A 19,653-nucleotide genomic window follows, 5' to 3' on the forward strand; every position below is an offset into this window, starting at 1 on the left:
AATGGCCAAATTACTGCAGAAGGAGGTTGCAATGGCTGAATTACTGCTGAGTAAGTTAGTAAGGGATGAATTCACTTCTGTGAAAGGTAGCAATGGCTAAACTAACTGCTGAGGAAGGGGCAATGGCCTATCACTTCTGAAGGAGGTAGCAATGGCTGAATCACTACTGAGAAAAGTAGTAATGGCTGAATCACTGCTGAGTGAGGTAGCAATGGCTGAATTGCTGCTCAGGGAGGTAGTAATGGTTGACTTCACTCCTAAGGGAGGCAGCAATGGTTGAATTCACTGCTGAGGGAGGTAGCAATGGCTGAATTCACTCCTAAAGGAGGTAGCAATGGCTGAATCACTGCTGAGGGAGGTAGTAATGGCTGAACCCACAGCTTAGGGTGGTACCGTAGCAATGATTGAATCACTGCTGATGGCAGTAGTAATGGCTAAATAACTGCAGGGGGAGATAGCAACAGTTGAATCACTGCTGTGTGAGGTAGTAAGGGCTGAATTCAGTGCTGTGGGAGGTAGCAAAACAAAAATCACTGCTTATGGCACTAGTCATTGCCAAACCATTGCAGAGGGAGGTAGCAATGGTTGAATCACTGCTGCAGGAGATAGCAAGGGCTGAATTCACTGCTGAGGAAGGAAGAAATGACTGACTCACTTCTGACAGTGGTAGCAATGGCTGAATCACTACAAAGGATGTACCACTAAATAAACCACTGCTGAGGAAGGTAGTATTAAACTGAATTCACTACTGAAGAAGGTAGTAATGGCTGAATCACTGCTAAAGGAGGTAGTAATGGTGGAATCACTACTGAGAAAAGTAGTAATGGCTGAATAATTGCAGAGAGAGGTAGCACTGGCTAAATCAATGCAGAGGGGGATATTAATGGCTGAATCACTGCTCATGGAAGTAGTAATGGCTGAATCACTGCTGAAGGAGGTAGTAATGGATGATTTCACTGCTGAGGGATGTAGCACTGGCTGAATCACTGCTTAGGGATTATTTTTTGGCATCAATAGTTCTAATCAACAAATGAAGCAGTTGTGTTGATTGGTCCACAGTAATGTAAATATAAGTTTTAATTGTCCAATGCTTTTGTGAGGATTTTCATTTCTTACCTTCCTCTGGATCAAAACATGTATAGTATAATTTGAACTGTTATTTTTGTCTATATATATATATATATATATATATATATATATATATATATATATATATAGAGACAAAAATGGTTAACTGTTGCGCAAAACTCCTCTGTATTATAGCCTTATTATCCAGCCAGTCCTTTAAAAGGGTTCTTAGTCGATGTGTGCTACTCACCTCCTTAGCTCACCTCCTGAGCAGTATCTATTAAAAACAAAGCAACAGGGAGTGCACCATCATGAACCAAATAGATTATGTTTATTACAAGTATCAATGAGAAAACTAACAATGCATCCATATAACATAAGCATGAATGAGCTCCGCAGGTGGTTGCACAGCAAAGAGAGCAGGCTCCATCAAAGCGGCACAGCTACTACGGGATCCGGCTTTTCACCTCATGCTGGCTGGAAGTGTAGCTGTAATCACTCAATCCCAAACACGTTTCATCACAGGGTCGGACTTCGTCAGTGGGTGTGTCCGAAACGGACGTCCAGGAGATTATATCTCCAGCATCATCAATCAATTAATCATTTCCTTACATTCTCACATTTCACACAATTATCCACAGCGCAATGTCTATTTAGATCGTTATGCAGCAAAAGGATACTTATGTTTACATAGAGCAACAAATTGCATACATTGCAGCCTTTTTAAAATCAAATTGGATACATATCATTCCACTTTCTACAAAGCTACACAAATATATATACAAGTTTAACATTACAATTAGGTCACTTCAAATATACACATCAACAACAGTATTACGTAATCACATGATAAGAATCGGCATAAACATAAAAAAAAAATTAAAACCCAAAAAACAAAAATGAAAATGTTAAACCATAAGTCATGAAAATATTACAAATATTAAAAAGCACCAGTACTAAAGAAGCTTATTAGAAATACAGTCATGGAAAATTTCGTACCATTCTTTCTCAATTAGAAAGAGAGGACACGGGTGTCTGATGGTTAAGTTTCCAAGGATGCCCATGTTCTATTTCTTGCCGAAAATAAATAAATGCATCATTGACCCCCCCTGGACGCCCTATAGTGTTGGGGATAAAATCAGCTACAGCAGGTATATCTGAATTCGTAGAAATGTATTTAAAAAAGTATGTGATAAAATTGGATTCCTATATTAAAGACTCCACTCAAGTACTGAAGATTTTAAATGAACTTGAGTGGTCTGACAAATTTATGTGGTGTACCATTGACATCGAGGCGCTATACACTAGCATTCCCCACGATAAAGGTATTGCTGCAGTAGATTTATTTAAAAAAAATTATCCTGAGATCACTGAAATAAAAAGGAAATTTATCTTGTAATGTTTAGATATGGTTTTGAAAAACAACATGTTTAAATTTCAGGATTGCTACCTCCTGCAGCACTGTGGGACTGCGATGGGGACCCCTTGTGCCCCCAGTTTAGCTAACCTATATTTGGGATTATGGGAAAAGGAATATATTCTTAGAAAATCTGCCAACTCATTTTTTGATGACATAAAACTAATCAAACGATACTGTACATCAATGATATCTTGATTATCTGGGAGGGCGATGTGTCTATGTTCCAGGAATTAAATTATTTGAATCTACAGTTCACATCCAATATACAAAAAGATAGGATAGAATTTTTGGATCTTGTGCTAGAAACTTCCACTTGGAAAGTGGGAGAAAATATAGATGCCTACACCCACGTGAAAACTGTAGACAGTAACAGTTATGTTCACTTTAACAGCTGTCATCTACAAAAATGGAAAGCAAACATACCATTTTCTCAGCTTGTATGTCTTTGCCAGAATTGCCCGCAAGATGATATGTTTGATGAACAGTCTGCAGTGTATGGTACAAGATTTAGAGAAAAAAGTATCCCATTGATTTACTTACAGATAGCATTCAGAAAGCCAAGCTGCTCCCTAGATGACAATTGTTGGAATATAGACTAAGATTGACCCCTTTGGAAAAAAATATTTTTTTGCCCCTTTTGTTACCACCTTTAACAGTAAAGAATATTAAAAACATTTTAAAAAAACATTGGAGTATGTTAGCCCTTGATCCAATTCGAGGAAAGGTTCTGCCTACCAATCCTCAAGTGAGTTTAAAAAAGCGAGATCTTTGAAAAATGTTCTAGCTCCCATTGCTCTCCTTAAAAAATCCGGTAAGGATAATAGGGAATATGTTCAAGGGTTTTTTCTTTGTAATCATTGTAAGGTATGCCAATTCTGCAGTAAGGAGAGAAGATTGTTAGTGACTCTGATGATAAGAGTTTTAGTATTCAGAGCCTAATGTTATCAATTTACTTGAATGTAATGGTTGTAAGAAAAAATATGTGGGAAAAACTAAGCGACAAATAAAACTACGTATGCTAGAACATGAGAAATATTTTAAACAAATTAAAGAATCACAGTGTTCTGAGACACTTTGCAGAGTGTCAAAACTCTATCTTATAAGACCATTGAACATATTACCCCTGATGAGAGAGGTGGTGATATACTTAAGAAATTAGCTAGATGGGAAACGTTCTGGATCCACAAATTGAACACCATGAGCCCCTCTGGTTTAAATGAAGGTTACGATCTAGTCTCATTTTTGATAGACTAAATGAAAGAATTATAACCTGTAATATATTCATGTCTTTGATCTCCTCATTGGTTAAAATAGCACTGATTAACTGGGTTAAATTGTTGTTGAATCGGCTGTATCCTTTTTGATCCAGTTGTCTGCAAATCTAAGAATATTTGGTCTTTTATACTTATGTAATAGTTCTAATTTTAGTTTATTAATATTAGTCCCTTCTCTATATATCGATTTCTGTGTCCTCCTTCTCTGTCCTCTCTCTCTAATTGAGAAAGAATTGTATACATTTTCCATGACTGTATTTCTAATAAGCTTCTTTAGTACTGGTGCTTTTTAATATTTTTAATATTTTCATGACTTATGGTTTAACATTTTCTTTTTTTTGTTTTGTTTTTAATTTTTTTTTTATGTTTATGCTGATTCTTATCATGTGATTATGTAATACTGTTGTTGATGTATATATTTGAAGTGACCTAATTGTAATGTTAAACTTGTATATATATTTGTGTAGCTTTGTAGAAAGTGGGATGATATGTATCCAAATTGATTTTAAAAAGGCTACAATGTATGCAATTTGTTGCTCTATTTAAACATAAGTATCCTTTTGCTGCATAACGATCTAAGTAGACATTGCGCTGTGGATAATTGTGTGAAATGTGAGAATGTAAGGAAATGATTAATTGATTGATGATGCCGGTGATAAAATCTCCTGGACATCTGTTTCTGGACACACCCACTGACGAAGTCCGACCCTGTGACGAAACGTGTTTGGGATTGAGTGATTACAGCTACGCTTCCAGCCAGCACAAGGTGAAAAGCCGGGTCCCGTAGTAGCTGTGCCGCTTAGACGGAGCCTGCTCTCTTTGCTGTGCAACCACCTGCGGAGCTCATTCATGCTTATGTTATATGGATACATTGTTAGTTTTCTCATTGATGCTTGTAATAAACATAATCTATTTGATTCACGATGGTGCGCTACCTGTTGCTTTGTTTTTAATACATATATACAACAAACAATGGAGGTACTCCCCGGATTTTCAAAGAATAATCACAACCACAACTTTGTGCAAATTAACGTTTCAGATGTTATGTACATCTTTCGTCAGGATGTACAATAACATCTGAAAAGTTGATTTTCACAAAGTTGTGGTTGTGATTATTCTTTGAAAATCTGGGGAGTGCTGCCATTGTTTGTCTTTTTTTGCTTGGATTCCGAATATCTCCAGGAGGGCACCCAGGTATTCTAAAGTGACGTTTTGTGGAGTGCTAAGCCATGAAAATACATTGTTGTTAGGAATGTGTAAATTTCATTTTATCATATTTAGCTATTGGACCTTTGCACCGTTCAATCATAATCTGTTATAGGGCATTTTTCTCATCACCTTGTCACAAATTATTAGGCTCTTGACCATATCAAGAGAGTACTATGCTGGTCAGCTCTTGTTTTATGTATGTAATATGCCTAGAGGCTAAGCACAGGGTCTTCTATTTGCAGCAAGGTGGTAAATATTTTACGTGAGACAATGAATTGTTTGCCAAGCAAAACTTATCTTATCACCTTTTGTGAGGTGGAAGAATATACTGCTGTAGCTACAGCAAGGGATGGGTGTAAAGACACAAATAGCTACTTTATATTACAAGATTGTTTACAATATTTTAATTTATTTTACATAAATGAAACAACATAAGTGTCTAAAGTTATTGTATTTATCATCACTATAATTATTCTTAAATTATTAACAAAAACAAAATAATGATAACAATATAATATGTTCTGCCCACTGTATGCCATTTTTCTTTATAGATTGTAGCCCCAAAGCGTCAGCGACTAGATGCAGCAGAGGCTGATTTGAAGATTCACATGGAGAAACTGAAAATTAAGAGAAAGGAGCTGAAGGAAGTGACTGCCAAATTGAAAGTCCTTCAGGACCAGTTGTCTCAAAAACTATCAGAGAAGAGAATCCTGGAGGAAAATATTAATTTGACTAAGTAAGTAATTTGAAAGATTTGAATTGTTCATCTTGTCAGAGAAGCTGGAAACACAAAACAATACATAGAGTATACATACACAAGACAACTTTTAGCAAAAAATGGGGTACTGGCATTTTGTGTTGCTGATTTAGAACTAATGTTCATTTCAAATGTGCAATTGCCGCCACCTCCAAGCATATAGTTGTTTCTATTGGAAGGCACCAGTGATGTTACATTCAGTATTCTTTAGTGCCAAGTATACATATTTGCTTTATATATATATTTACTTATATTATCTGCTCTATACTCAAAAGCACCTAACCTGTGACTTTTGCAATCCTGCTACTGTTGCAGCAATGTTTATATACCATGTACTTGTCTTGCATTGTCTTAAACTGTATGACACTGTTTTCTTGTCCTGCTCAACTGTTTATGTACTATATTTATGTACTATGAAAGGCGCTGCGGAAACCTTGTGGCACCATATAAATAAAGGATAATAATAATAATAATAATAATATATATATATATATATATATATATATATATATATATATATTAGGGGTGTGCACCGGCCACTTTTCGTGTTTTGGTTTTGGATCTGGATCTTTCTTTGTGTTTTGGATCTGGATTGGTTTTGCCAAAACCACCCTTCCGTGTTTTGGGTTCTGGGTTTTGTGTTTTGGATCTGCATTTTTTTTTTAAAAAGCATAAAAACAGTTAAAATCACAGAATTTGGGTGTTTTTCTGCTCCTATGCTATTATTAACCTCAGTAACCTTAATTTCCACTGATTTCCAGTCTATTCTGAACACCTCACACCGCACAATAGTGTTTTTATGTCCAAAAGGTTGCACCGAGGTAGCTGGATGACTATGCTAAGAGATACGAGTGGGCGGCACAAACACGTGGTCCATCTAGGAGTGACACTGCAGTGGCAGACAGGATGGCAGTTAGAAAAACTAGGCCCCAAACAGTACATAATTCAAACAAAAAAAAGAGGTGCAAGATGGAATTGTCCTTGGGCCCTCCCACCCACCCTTATGTTGTATAAACAGGACATGCACACTTTAACAAAGCAATCATTTCAGCGCCAGGGTCTGCCACACGACTGTGGCTGAAATGATTGGTTCGTTTGGGCCCCCACAAAACAAGCTGGCAATTAATCTGTCCCTGCACAAACTGGCTCTACGGAGGCAAGATGTCGTCCTCATCCTCCTCAACCACCGATTTCTCACCCTCTTCAGTGTTGTGTACATCCTCATCCTCACAGAGTATTAATTCTTCACCACTGGAATCCACAACCACAGGTCCCTCTGTACGTTCTGGAGGCTGGTCTCCCTGGAAGAGTTGATAATTCATTTTATGAACATCATCTTCTCCACATTTTGTGGAAGCAACCTCCTACGCCTTTCGCTGACAAGGTTCCTGGCTGCACTAAACACTCTTTCGGAGTACACACTGGAGGGGGGGAACTCAGGTAAAATAGAGCCAGTTTGTACAGGGACCTCCAAATTGCCTCTTTTTCCTGCCAGTACAGGTACGGACTGTCTGACATGCCTACTTGGATGCTGTCACCGATGTAATCCTTTAACAGACAGACGCATGCTTGTCACTGCTGCTTTGAGGATGCAGGTGCGGCTACAGCCCAAACAAAGACAGAAAAAAAAGAATTTTTTATTTTTTGTGGAGCGCACTTTGAGGGTTACACCACCCTTTAACAGACAGATGCACGCTTGTCACTGCTGCTTTGAGGATGCAGGTGCGGCTACTGCGCATACATTTCACACACAAACACAGAAAAAAAAGAAAATAATTTTATTTTGTTGGAGCGCACTTTGGGGGTAACACCACCCTTTAACAGACAGATGCATGCTTGTCGCTGCTGCTTTGAGGACAGTATCATATGCAGTGACAGTAGACTTGTCAGAAATTGTTGGCACGTCCTTCAGTCCGGACCAGATGTCCAAACCGGCCCTTGACTTATGACACAGGCGCATGCTTGGCACTGCTACTGTGTTGATGCACGTGCGGCTACATCGCACACAAGTCACAAACACAGAAAAAAAATGTTTTTTATTTTTTGGAGCACTTTGGGGGTTACACCACCCTTTAACAGACTTATGGGACACAGGCGCACGCTTGGCGCTGCTCCTTTGTTGATGCACATGCAGCTACAGTGCATACAATTTACAAAGACAGAAAAAAAAGAATTTTTTATTGTTTGTGGAGCGCACTTTGAGGGTTACACCACCCTTTAACAGACAGATGCACGCTTGTCGCTGCTGCTTTGAGGATGCAGGTGCGGCTACAGCCCACACAATTCACAAAGACAGAAAAAAAAAGAAGAATTTTTTTATTGTTTGTGGAGCGCACTTTGAGGGTTACACCACCCTTTAACAGACAGACGCACGCTTGTCGCTGCTGCTTTGAGAATGCAGGTGCGGCTACAGCCCACACAATTCACATAGACAGAAAGAAAAATAATTTTTTTATTGTTTGTGGTGCGCACTTTGAGGGTTACACCACCCTTTAACAGACAGACGCATGCTTGTCGCTGCTGCTTTAAGGATGCAGGTGCGGCTACAGCCCACACATTTCACAAAGACAGAAAAAAAAGAAGAATTTTTTTATTGTTTGTGGAGCGCACTTTGAGGGTTACACCACCCTTTAACAGACAGACGCATGCTTGTCGCTGCTGCTTTAAGGATGCAGGTGCGGCTACAGCCCACACATTTCACAAAGACAGAAAAAAAAGAAGAATTTTTTTATTGTTTGTGGAGCGCACTTTGAGGGTTACACCACCCTTTAACAGACAGATGCACGCTTGTCGCAGCTGCTTTGAGGATGCAGGTGCTGCTACTGGGCATACATTTCACACACAAACACAGAAAATAAGAAGATTATTTTATTTTGTTGGAGCGCACTTTGGGAGTAACACCACCCTTTAACAGACAGACGCACATTTGTCGCTGCAGCTTTGTGGACAGTATCATATGCAGTGACAGTAGACTTGTCAGAAATTGTTGGCACGTCCTTCAGTCCGGACCAGATGTCCAAACCGGCCCTTGACTTATGACACAGGCGCACGCTTGGCGCTGCTACTGTGTTTATGCACGTGCGGCTACATCGCACACAAGTCACAAACACAGAAAAAAAATGTTTTTTATTTTTTGGAGCACTTTGGGGGTTACACCACCCTTTAACAGACTTATGGGACACAGGCGCACGCTTGGCGCTGCTCCTTTGTTGATGCACGTGCAGCTACAGTACACACAATTCACAAAGACAGAAAAAAAGAATTTTTTATTGTTTGTGGAGCGCACTTTGAGGGTTACACCACGCTTTAACAGACAGACGCATGCTTGTCGCTGCTGCTTTGAGGATGCAGGTGCGGCTACAGCCCACACAATTCACAAAGACAGAAAAAAAAAGAAGAATTTTTTTATTGTTTGTGAAGCACACTTTGAGGGTTACACCACCCTTTAACAGACAGACGCACGCTTGTCGCTGCTGCTTAAAGGATGCAGGTGCGGCTACAGCCCACACATTTCACAAAGACAGAAAAAAAAGAAGAATTTTTTTATTGTTTGTGGAGCGCACTTTGAGGGTTACACCACCCTTTAACAGACAGACGGACGCTTGTTGCTGCTGCTTTAAGGATGCAGGTGCGGCTACAGCCCACACATTTCACAAAGACAGAAAAAAAAAGAAGAATTTTTTTATTGTTTGTGGAGCGCACTTTGAGGGTTACACCACCCTTTAACAGACAGACACACGCTTGTCGCTGCTGCTTTAAGGATGCAGGTGTGGCTACAGCCCACACATTTCACAAAGACAGAAAAAAAGAAGAATTTTTTTATTGTTTGTGGAGCGCACTTTCAGGGTTACACCACCCTTTAACAGACAGACGCACGCTTGTCGCTGCTGCTTTGAGGATGCAGGTGGAATCTAGACGGGATTTGGAACCGAGGACACACTACCTCCATCAATTGTCTAAATCCCACTGCACTAATGGCGGATACCGGACGCACGTCTAACATCAACATAGCAGTCAAGGCCTCAGTTATACGTTTTGCTTCAGGATGACTGCTGTCGTACTTTATCCTCCTCGCTAGGGACTGTTGGAGGGTCAATTGTTTAGTAAAAGTAGTGGTGTTCCTACTTCTTCTCTGGGATGATGAACAACTCCCAGCAGCAGCAACAGCACTAGGAGGAAGTGGTTCTTGATCTTTCCCTATTTTATTTTTATTGGAGAAAGTTTGGTCCTCCATTTATGTTATATTGATATATACGTGCGGCTAAGGCGCACACAAACGCAGAAAATATTTTTTTATTTTTGCTGGAGAGTAATGCACTTTGTGGGTTACACCACCCTTTAAGAAATGAGCCAGCCGGCCCTTTACTTATGGGACACAGGCGCACACTTGGCGCAGCTCCTTTGTTGATGCACGTGCAGCCACAGTGCACATAATTCACAAACACAGAAAAAAAAAATGTATTTTGTTGGAGTGCCCTTTGGTGGCTACAGCACCCTTTAGCGGTCAATCCAGCCGGCCCTTTATTTATGGGACACAGGCGCACGCTTGGCACTACTTTGTTGATGCACGTGTGGCTACTGCGCACACAATTCACAAACACACAAAATATTTTTTTATTTTGTTTGGAGTGTACTTTGGGGGTTACAGCACCCTTTAACGGTCAAGCCAGCCGGCCCTTTACTTATGACACAGGCGCACGCTTGGCACTACTTTGTTGATGCACGTGCGGCTACTGCGCACACAATTCACAAACGCACAAAATATTTTTTTATTTTGTTTGGAGTGTACTTTGGGGTTTACAGCACCCTTTAACGGTCAAGCCAGCCGGCCCTTTACTTATGACACAGGCGCACGCTTGGCACTACTTTGTTGATGCACGTGCGGCTACTGTGCACACAATTCACAAACACAGAAAATATTTTATTTTTTTTTGCACTTGGGGGGAGCACCCCTGATGGACAGAGCACCCCCTGGACAACACTACAGCACCCCTTTAGGATTGGGACTCTGCACAGGACTTTGGAGTGGACACAGCCCCTATGGACAACTAACTGCACAACACAGTTCAGCCAGCCCCTATGGACTTTGGAGGAGTGGACACAGCCCCTATGGACAACAGCAGCACAGCACAACACAGCCTGCCCCTATGGACTGGAGGAGTGGACACAGCCCCTATGGACAACAGCAGCACAGCACAACACAGCCAGCCCCTATGGACTTTGGAGGAGTGGACACAGCCCCTATGGACAACAGCAGCACAGCACAACACAGCCAGCCCCTATGAACTTTGGAGGAGTGGACACAGCCCCTATGGACAACAGCAGCACAGCACAACACAGCCAGCCCCTATGGACTTTGGAGGAGTGGACACAGCCCTTATGGACAACAGCAGCACAGCACAGCACAACACTACACTGCACTACACTACACTACACTACGCAGCCCAGCCAGCCCTAACTCCCACCCTCCCTCTTCACTGTCCACAGCCGAGTAAGAAAATGGCGCAGACGCGGGTACCTTATATAGGATCCAAAACCCACGAGACCCGGAAGGCGGGATGATGACGTTTTGCCTCGATTTCAGATCCGAGTCAGGCGGGAAAAGTCGAGCCTGACTCGGATCGGCCTCGGATCGGGGGGGCTCGGGGGGTTCGGATTTCAGAAATCCGAACCCACTCACTCCTAAAATATATATACACACACACAGTGGTGCCTGAAAGTTAGTGAACCCTTAAGAATTTTCTATATTTTTGCTGAAATTTGGCCTACAGCTGCATCAGATTTTCTAAAAGTAGATAAAGAGAACCAAATGGGACAAAAAAATTAGACATGCTCATTTTTTTTGAGGAAAATTGTCCAATAGCACATATCTGTGTGTCAAAAGTATGTGAACATTTAGGCTTAGCAGATATTTTGAAGGTGAAATTAGGGTCAGATATTTTCAATCTATGGGATGACAATCAGGTGTCAGTGGACAACCTGTCTTTTTAAAATAACAGGGATCTATCAAAGTCTGATGTTCACACACGTTTGTGGAAGTGTATCATGCCAGGAACAAAGGAGATTTCTGAGGACTTCAGAAGAAGATTTGTTGATGCTCATCAGGCTGGAATAGATTATAAAACCATCTCTAAAGAGTTTGGACTCCACCAATCAGCCAGATATATTGTGTACAAATGGAGGAAATTTCAGACCATTATTACTCTCCCCAGGCATCTAATAGTTCACAAGGTCACAAAGGAACCCAAGGTAACCTCTAAGCAACTGAAGGCCTTTCTCATATTAGCTACTGTTAATGTTCATGAGTTCACCATCAGAAGTACATTGAACAACAATGGTGTGCATGGCAGGATTGCAAGGAGAAAAGCACTGCTCTCCACAAAGAACATTGCTGCCCATCTGCAGTTTGCTAAAGATCACCTGGACAAGCCAGAAGACTATTGGAACAATGTTTTGTGGACAGATAAGTCCAAAATAGAGCTTTTTGGTTTAAATGAGAAGGGTAATGTTTGGAGAAAGGAGAACACTGCATTCCAGCATAAAAACTTCATACGGTATACAATCGTGAAACTGTCCGCCTTAATACCGACAGTCGGCTTCCTGACTGTCATATCCTGGCGAGGGGGCATCTAGATGTAGATGCCTGACATTTCCCTGATGCCGGGAGACCGGCGCCCGGCATCCCGATCGAAGGGATGTCGGGCGCCGCGAGCGTACAGCCGCGGGGAGGAGTGTTAGGTTTAGGGCACCCGGGGGGGGGACTTAGGGTTAGGCACCCCCCGGGTTAAGCTAGGGGGAGGGAGGGTTAGGGTTAGGCATCCCCGTGGGGGACTTAGGGTTAGGCACCCCCCCGGGATTAGGTTTAGGCATCGGGGAAGGGGTGGGTTAGGGTTAGGCACTTAGAGGGGGGATTAGGGTTATGCACTTGGGGGGGAGGTTAGGGTTAGGCACCCCTAAGGAGGGTTAAGGGGTTAGGTTAGTTTATACTTACCTTAGCGACGATCGGGATTTCCAGTGCTGTCGGGCTTCCGCTGCCGGGAACTCTGCTTTTGTCGGCCAGGCGCTGCCGGGAATCGAACCGCCGGCCATGCAGCCGGTGGTACTTCATACCCATTCCCTTCATACCATCTGTGGTGGTATCATGGTTTAGCCCTGTTTTGCTGCATCTGGTCCATTGATGGGACAATAAATTCTGAATTATTCCAGAATATTCAGGGATCTGAAAATATCAGAAAATGTTAGGCTATCTGTCCATGAGCTGCATCTCAAGAGAACGTGGGTCATGCAGCAAGACAACGATCCAAAGCACACAAGTCATTCGACCAAAGAATGGTTAAAGAAGAATAAATGTAAAGTTTTAAAATGGCCAAGTCAAAGTCCTTAATCCAATCGAAATGTTGTGAAAGGACCTGAAACGAGCGCATGGGAGGAAACCCACCAACATAAGAGTTGAAGCTGTTTTGTACGGAGGAATGGAGTAAAATTCCTCCAAGTCGATGTTCAGGACTAACTAACAATTACCGGAAATGTTTAGAATCAGTAATTGCTGCACAAGGAAATCATACCAGTACTGAAAGCAAAGGTTCACATACTTTTGTCACTCACAGATATGTGATATTGGATCATTTTCCTCAATAAAAAAATGAGCACATCTAATTTTTTTGTCTCATTTGATTTGGTTCTCTTTATCTACTTTTAGGATGTGTGAAAAACTGAGGTTTTAGGCCAAATTCCAGCAGAAATATAGAAAATTCTGAAGGCTTCACAAACTTTCAACAAACCACTGTACATAAATTGATATGTAAGTTCATGTTTGCCTTGCAGTGCCTCAAAATTCTTGTGCACTGAGGGCCTGATACAGAGGTGGACGCATTGCCGCACACATTTGCCCGAAGTTGCAAGTCTGCGCATGTGTCCGAGTCGCACTGTGCATGCTTCCTGATGGTTACCACAGGGAAACGCACTACACTTTTGAACGCAAGAGCTGGGGATTTCAGTGGGCACTCCTGAAAGGTAACGGGGGTAGCTAGACAGACGCTGGTGTGTCACTAACAGCAACTGCATTTAAAGACGCAGTAATGATGACACAGAACGCCATGTTCAGGTGGACAAATTGCACCTGCCATAGGACTGGTGCAAGCTTCAATGGTGCGTCCAATGGTTTAGTGATCTAAACATCTCAGTTCTGTGGACATCTCAGTATGAACAGAATCGGTCATGGCATTGGCATAAAGACACATATGCAGCTGCAGCAAAGCCTCAGCTGTGGTCATGTCTGCGTGTACATCTAAATCAGGCCCTAACTGTACAGGAATTTTAGTAGTTATACATTTAAAACAATGTAGGTCAGAGAAGGAACACATTGCCTTACACTGAGAAAGCAGTGGGGTGCAAAGTTCTGATTTAATTGATATAGAACATAGAAGTACATTCAGTTTGCTAACACTGTAATAAAAACAAAATGAAAACAGAAATTATTTCTCAATCAAAGAACATTTACTTTGATTTATAGTTTCAGATCTTGTGATTTATCTTCCCTGCAATGCCTTGCATAAGGTAACACATAAAAGCTGTAAATGGTTATCAGCCTTTCTCTCTCAATGTGCCATCTATCAATATTAAAAGTCATATGAAACACAAGTAAGGCCAAGATGCACTATGGGTTTTGTCAAATAGAATAACACAAATTATTGCACGATAATACCACCTTTCAAACTGTTCAGTGTTTCTGATAATACATCAAGATCTGGAATGTAAATGAAGCTACAGCTACTAGCAAATTCTAAATATGTAAAACATAATCATTTCCAGTACATTATCCTGTCAACTGGCTCTCATACAAAAATGCCAGCTGGATAGCAACCTTTGTACAGTAATGCGATTAAGAGGAAAATATCCATGCTGCTTTAGAACGGCTCATAATGCCATAAGAGTAATCTTCATAACATATTTATGTTAATTATTTAAGGTTGAAGCTGGATCGAGCAGAAAAGCTAATTAATGGACTTGGTGGAGAAAAGCAGCGCTGGAGAGGTATAGCCATGCAACTGGGCGATACATACCAGAACATTGTTGGGGATATGTTGCTAAGTGCTGGTATCGTTGCCTATTTAGGTTCATTCACTTCAGAATTTAGACAGGTATGTAGCACTGTTAAAATAATTATAAATTATATTATTTAACCAAATTGTTGCTGTTATATTGTGCACAATACTATGTATGTATTATGCTGTATCTTGTGCACATTTTATAAGCCTTTAGTTCTTAGACACAGGTTAGGTTGCGATGCACAATTATGTATTTGATTAGCATTTTGCAAAACATTGCTCTGATATGTGTATTGCTAAACATTAATCTCATATATACATTTGGTTGTTCCATCATATCCCATGCTCGACTGAACATGCAACATAATGTACTTGAGATAATAAAACAGGTAGTAGTGATGAACATCACACAGGGGGGAGTTGTATTATAGCGGCACGCATCATGCCGCTATGACTCTTCCTGCTTTGCCTTTTTACCGAGGCAAAGCAGGAAGCAGAACCGACGAGATGTAAGAACATATTGTCTGCTAGAGTGGGGGAGTGTAAACTCTAGTGCATCAGTCTAGTGCTGATGCGCTGTGTCTTACCACAGGCCGGCTCCACTGGGCATATGCGAGATCTCGCAAGCATCACAAGATCTCACATGCAGCCCGCTGCTGCCACAGCCAGAGACAGTGCTGTCTCGGCTGTGATGATAGGGCAATGACAGCTGCAGCTGTCAAAATTGATAGTTGCAGCTGTCAGAACGGTCATCTTGTAGATAGCAGCACCGAAAATGACAGGGCGCATAGCACCCCTGTAAATTGCCACCCAACCCCACATTAATACATGGGGGAAAAGCGATATCAGTGCACATAACCTGTGCTGATACCACTAAACCCCCATATCGCCAGGTGATTCATCTCCCCCAGGATTCCTGGCGGAAGTTTTAAAAGCACGCAGTAACAATAGTATACGCTGCACCACCTGGCAATTCTGATAAACTATGATGGATGTATGGACTTCATGTAGAAATGTGTTTGATATCATAACCTTCCAGCATACCTGCCAACATTGGAGGCCTCAGTACTGCTGGACATGGTCACGTCACACTGGAGGTATGGCCAAGTCCAAATACCTTAGTCTATGACTTCTTCCTTGTCTCTGTTTCACTTCTCACATCATGAGACAGCTGCAGTCACAAGCAGCCCTCCTCACACTAATATAATCAAAAGTGAACTGTCAATTGCCTCTCTCACGATCAGCACAATCATTTCCTGAAAGAATCTTTGCTGCGTGCCTGCCATTGATCTGATTTCTCCAGTTACTCTACATCCATAGATTAAATAGGGCCAGATTCAGATGGACACATATATGTCGCTGCTGCTCTGTTTGTATGCAGCGGCTGAGTAACAATACACAAATGCTGCAAGAGGTGTCATGTAAAAAGATGCTTCTCTGATCCACTGCCTGCATCCAAAGATGCAGCATCAGATGACCATAGAGAACATCAGTGCAGACATCTGATGATGTAGTGCTTCTTTTTGTTACTCAAGAAAGGACTGCTAATCTGGCTGTGGGAGAAACCTGGATTCCCCAGTTTGATACTGGCTACATTGAAACATATTTGCCAATTTTAAAATGTTAGATGCAGATGATTGCTGTTGGGGCTAGGGCTGGGTGCATCTTATCAGCCTGAGAATGAGCTATGAAGTGTATTGTCCAGCTGCAGGATTAATTATTTGCCTATGAAGATGCCATGTGAGGGGGAGGCTGACATATTTATGTATAGCCCTTTAGGACTGCAGCACAGGATCCTACAGACATAAAATTTAAAATTATGCAGTCTTATACATTCCGAGCTTCCATAGCATAGTGACAGAATGCTCTGGACAAGGAGCCATAAAACCTAATTAGCTTCTACACAAGCCCATGAGCCATCAGAATGAGGCTGTGTGACAGCCTAGGCAGGCATAAAATCCCATGTAGAACTCTGAAACTTTGTACAATTCTTGGAAGCCAATCTAACATTGGGAATCAGTCCATTTTTTTCTGTCTCCTCGTAAACAAATTCATGTAAGTGAGATTGTTCTGTTCATTTTTCCCATTGTGTTTATAAGGAAATTATTTACCTAATATCCTTTAAGGATATTGAATTTCAAACTCTATACGCACCTACCCATACCGTCTAACCCCTGCCTATAAACCTCTAAAATCGACGCTATTTGCGTACGCAGTCATACAGTAAAATAAAGTCTTTAGACCTTGAACATGTGTTCCAAAGCACAAAGTATTATTCAAGTAAAGTACAGTCAGTTACACACTGTGATCTAAGTATAATTTAGCGCAAAGAAGTATACAGACCCAAGATACAGTCATACATACACACACGCTCTGGACCAGATACCGGCATTAGCAAGAAACCTCCGTCAATCAGCAAGAAGACTAGAAACCCAGGGTCAAAGCACACATATTTATACCCCCCCAGAAATAGACAACACAAAAGAGGAGTTTGTTGCTGATCCCATTGGTTCCCAGTGCGGGTGCATTTGTTACAGAGCATTTAACAGGTTGATTCAAATGGCCACAGTCCAGCCTCCAACAGCTGGTTGCCTTCGTTTTCCCACCTCATGCAAATCTAGACTGTTGGTTTTACAAAGTACATTTTGGTTCTTTATGTCTTTATGGTCCATAAGTTGCGAATGCATGTTCCGATCTTCACACCGATGGTACCGGAAAACTGTGGATAAAGTGCGGATCAGTATAATATCAAACATGGCTTACTTATCATGTATTAAACCTTAGATACCAAATAGTCTTTATTTCACAGCATTTGTAATAAATGAATAAAACTTGGATCTTTTACTTTATAGCTATGGAACCTTTTGTGTAAGTGTGCATTATGTAAGTATTAGGGATATGAGAAAAGACGCTAGTTAGGTTTATCTGATTTGGGGCAGATGTGCACGCATGCAGCTAATAAATAGTGTTTTCGCATGCAGGTTATTGTGCATTCGCTACTGAGCGTCATGTTAGCAGCACAACTGTGCGTAATGTGCGGTGTTTATGCATGAGATTCTATCTATGATGGACTTAACATTATATATATATATATATATATAGAAGCATGAAGGTGCAGCACTCCCCTCTGAAACATTCTATTGATCCTTTGGTCTCTGCTTGATTTATTGAGAGGGGAGTGCTGCACCTTCATGCTTCTATTTATCCCTATGTGAGGGCACCCCTGCAGGATTTGATTTATTATCTGGAGTGCCGGACCTGGAGACTTTATATATATATATATATATATATATATATATATACACACACATCTCTCATTCCTTACTAACAGTTTCAAACTGCAATGCAATTGTGTTACGGGCAGTGAGCTTCACTTCTCAAACAAGGTGGAGAACCCCAGCTGTGAAGCTGGGGCCATTCTGTCTGGGAGTGAGACTAAAACCTGTTTAGGGTTCAGACAAATTCAATTGTGTAGATCAATGTCTGAGTTATATTACAATTGACACAACTATACTTGTCTACAGAGATTCCCAATTTGTATGTAAAACACTCACAGTATTCTGGTGTATTGTCTATTCTATTTACTTTTCTCAGGAGGCTGTTTTTCTAGTTGTTTTTGGTAGATTATCAAAAACATTGCCATCTGTACTTAGCTCGTGAGTTGTAACTTAAAATGGCGCTGGTCGCAAAATGGCGTCTTGCAGATTCTTATTTTTAAGATGGGGTCTAGCTGCCATTCGCAAGATGGCATAGCGCATGCTAATTTTTATGCTGACTCCATGTTAGCCACTAATCCAGCTTCGACAGTCCACCCTTTGATAGCGAACAACATGCTATCACATCCTGATGTTAAAATTAATTTTAGGCATACATACGTATATTACTTAATGTTATTAGGGGATGGCACAAGGTGGTTCTTAATCCATCAACAATGTGTCTCTAGGAGGGGACATAAAACTACCATTATACGCACACCGCGGACCTTGAGAGATTATGTGAAAGATGTGGGGATGCACCAGTCCTATAAAGGAAGTCTTGAGGGGGATCAGGGACTTACATTATTTGAGATATTTGAAAATAACATTTTAATAATAATACATTTCATGCACATCTAATCATAATACATTATATGATGGTATTCCCAAGTTCAGGGTTGTAATGCAGTTCTATATTTACCTCAGTATTCATATTGTCATTACTGACCACCATCATAATTTCGTTCCTTCGTTTTACCTTATTCTTACATTTTCCACACTTCAACACAATAGGAGCACACCGGACACATATGCCAATTACTATGATGATGACCAGTATAAGGATCAGGAAGTTGCCTACGCTTGCGATCATTTCCTGGGCCCATTCCCTTAGACCTGAGAACCACTTCATGGGGATCAACCATGACACCCATTCCTCTACCTTTTCCTCTAATTCAGCCACTGAAGCATTATGGTTCTTCCGAAATTCCCATTTTAGCTGCAGAATTTCATCCATCTTCCTGTCTATCACCTCCTTGGAGTCACTGGTGTTATTAGTAATATATGTGCAGCACTTTACTCCAAACTGGGTGGCCAAAGTTACGCAATACCCTCCAGTGACAGCTGTTAAATAATTTAACACTAGTCTGTGTTGCACCAGTTCTTTCTTGTACGCTTGCAATTCCCTACCTGTATACCTGAAGGTGTCATCATATATCTCGGTGATATTATCTATCAATTTAGCAAGATCTTGGATATATCTAAAATTTAGCGTACCCCGAGCGATCCTGGTGGGATCCAATGCGACTAAAACTTGAAAGCCAGTTGTCTCACTAATTAACTGAGTGGCTTTATGCACATCACCAGGTATCATATTTCTTTGGTCTCTGTGTTCATACTGTGT

At 41.1% G+C, this 19,653-nt stretch overlaps 1 protein-coding gene across 1 annotated transcript in view; it reads left to right on the forward strand.

Moving 5' to 3' along the window:
- The window catches only part of LOC148538322 (dynein axonemal heavy chain 3-like), a 1,025,530-nt gene that overhangs the window by 806,030 nt on the left and 199,847 nt on the right, over window positions 1-19,653 (forward strand). Inside the window, exons 45-46 of the mRNA XM_088455384.1 lie at window positions 5,523-5,707; window positions 14,697-14,868. Coding sequence (XP_088311510.1) covers window positions 5,523-5,707; window positions 14,697-14,868 — 357 coding nt within the window. The remainder of the gene's footprint in view (window positions 1-5,522; window positions 5,708-14,696; window positions 14,869-19,653) is intronic.

This window comes from Taudactylus pleione, unplaced genomic scaffold (assembly GCF_031769625.1).
Source record: "Taudactylus pleione unplaced genomic scaffold, aTauple2 ptg000040l, whole genome shotgun sequence".
In the NCBI taxonomy this organism is placed as follows: domain Eukaryota; kingdom Metazoa; phylum Chordata; class Amphibia; order Anura; family Myobatrachidae; genus Taudactylus; species Taudactylus pleione.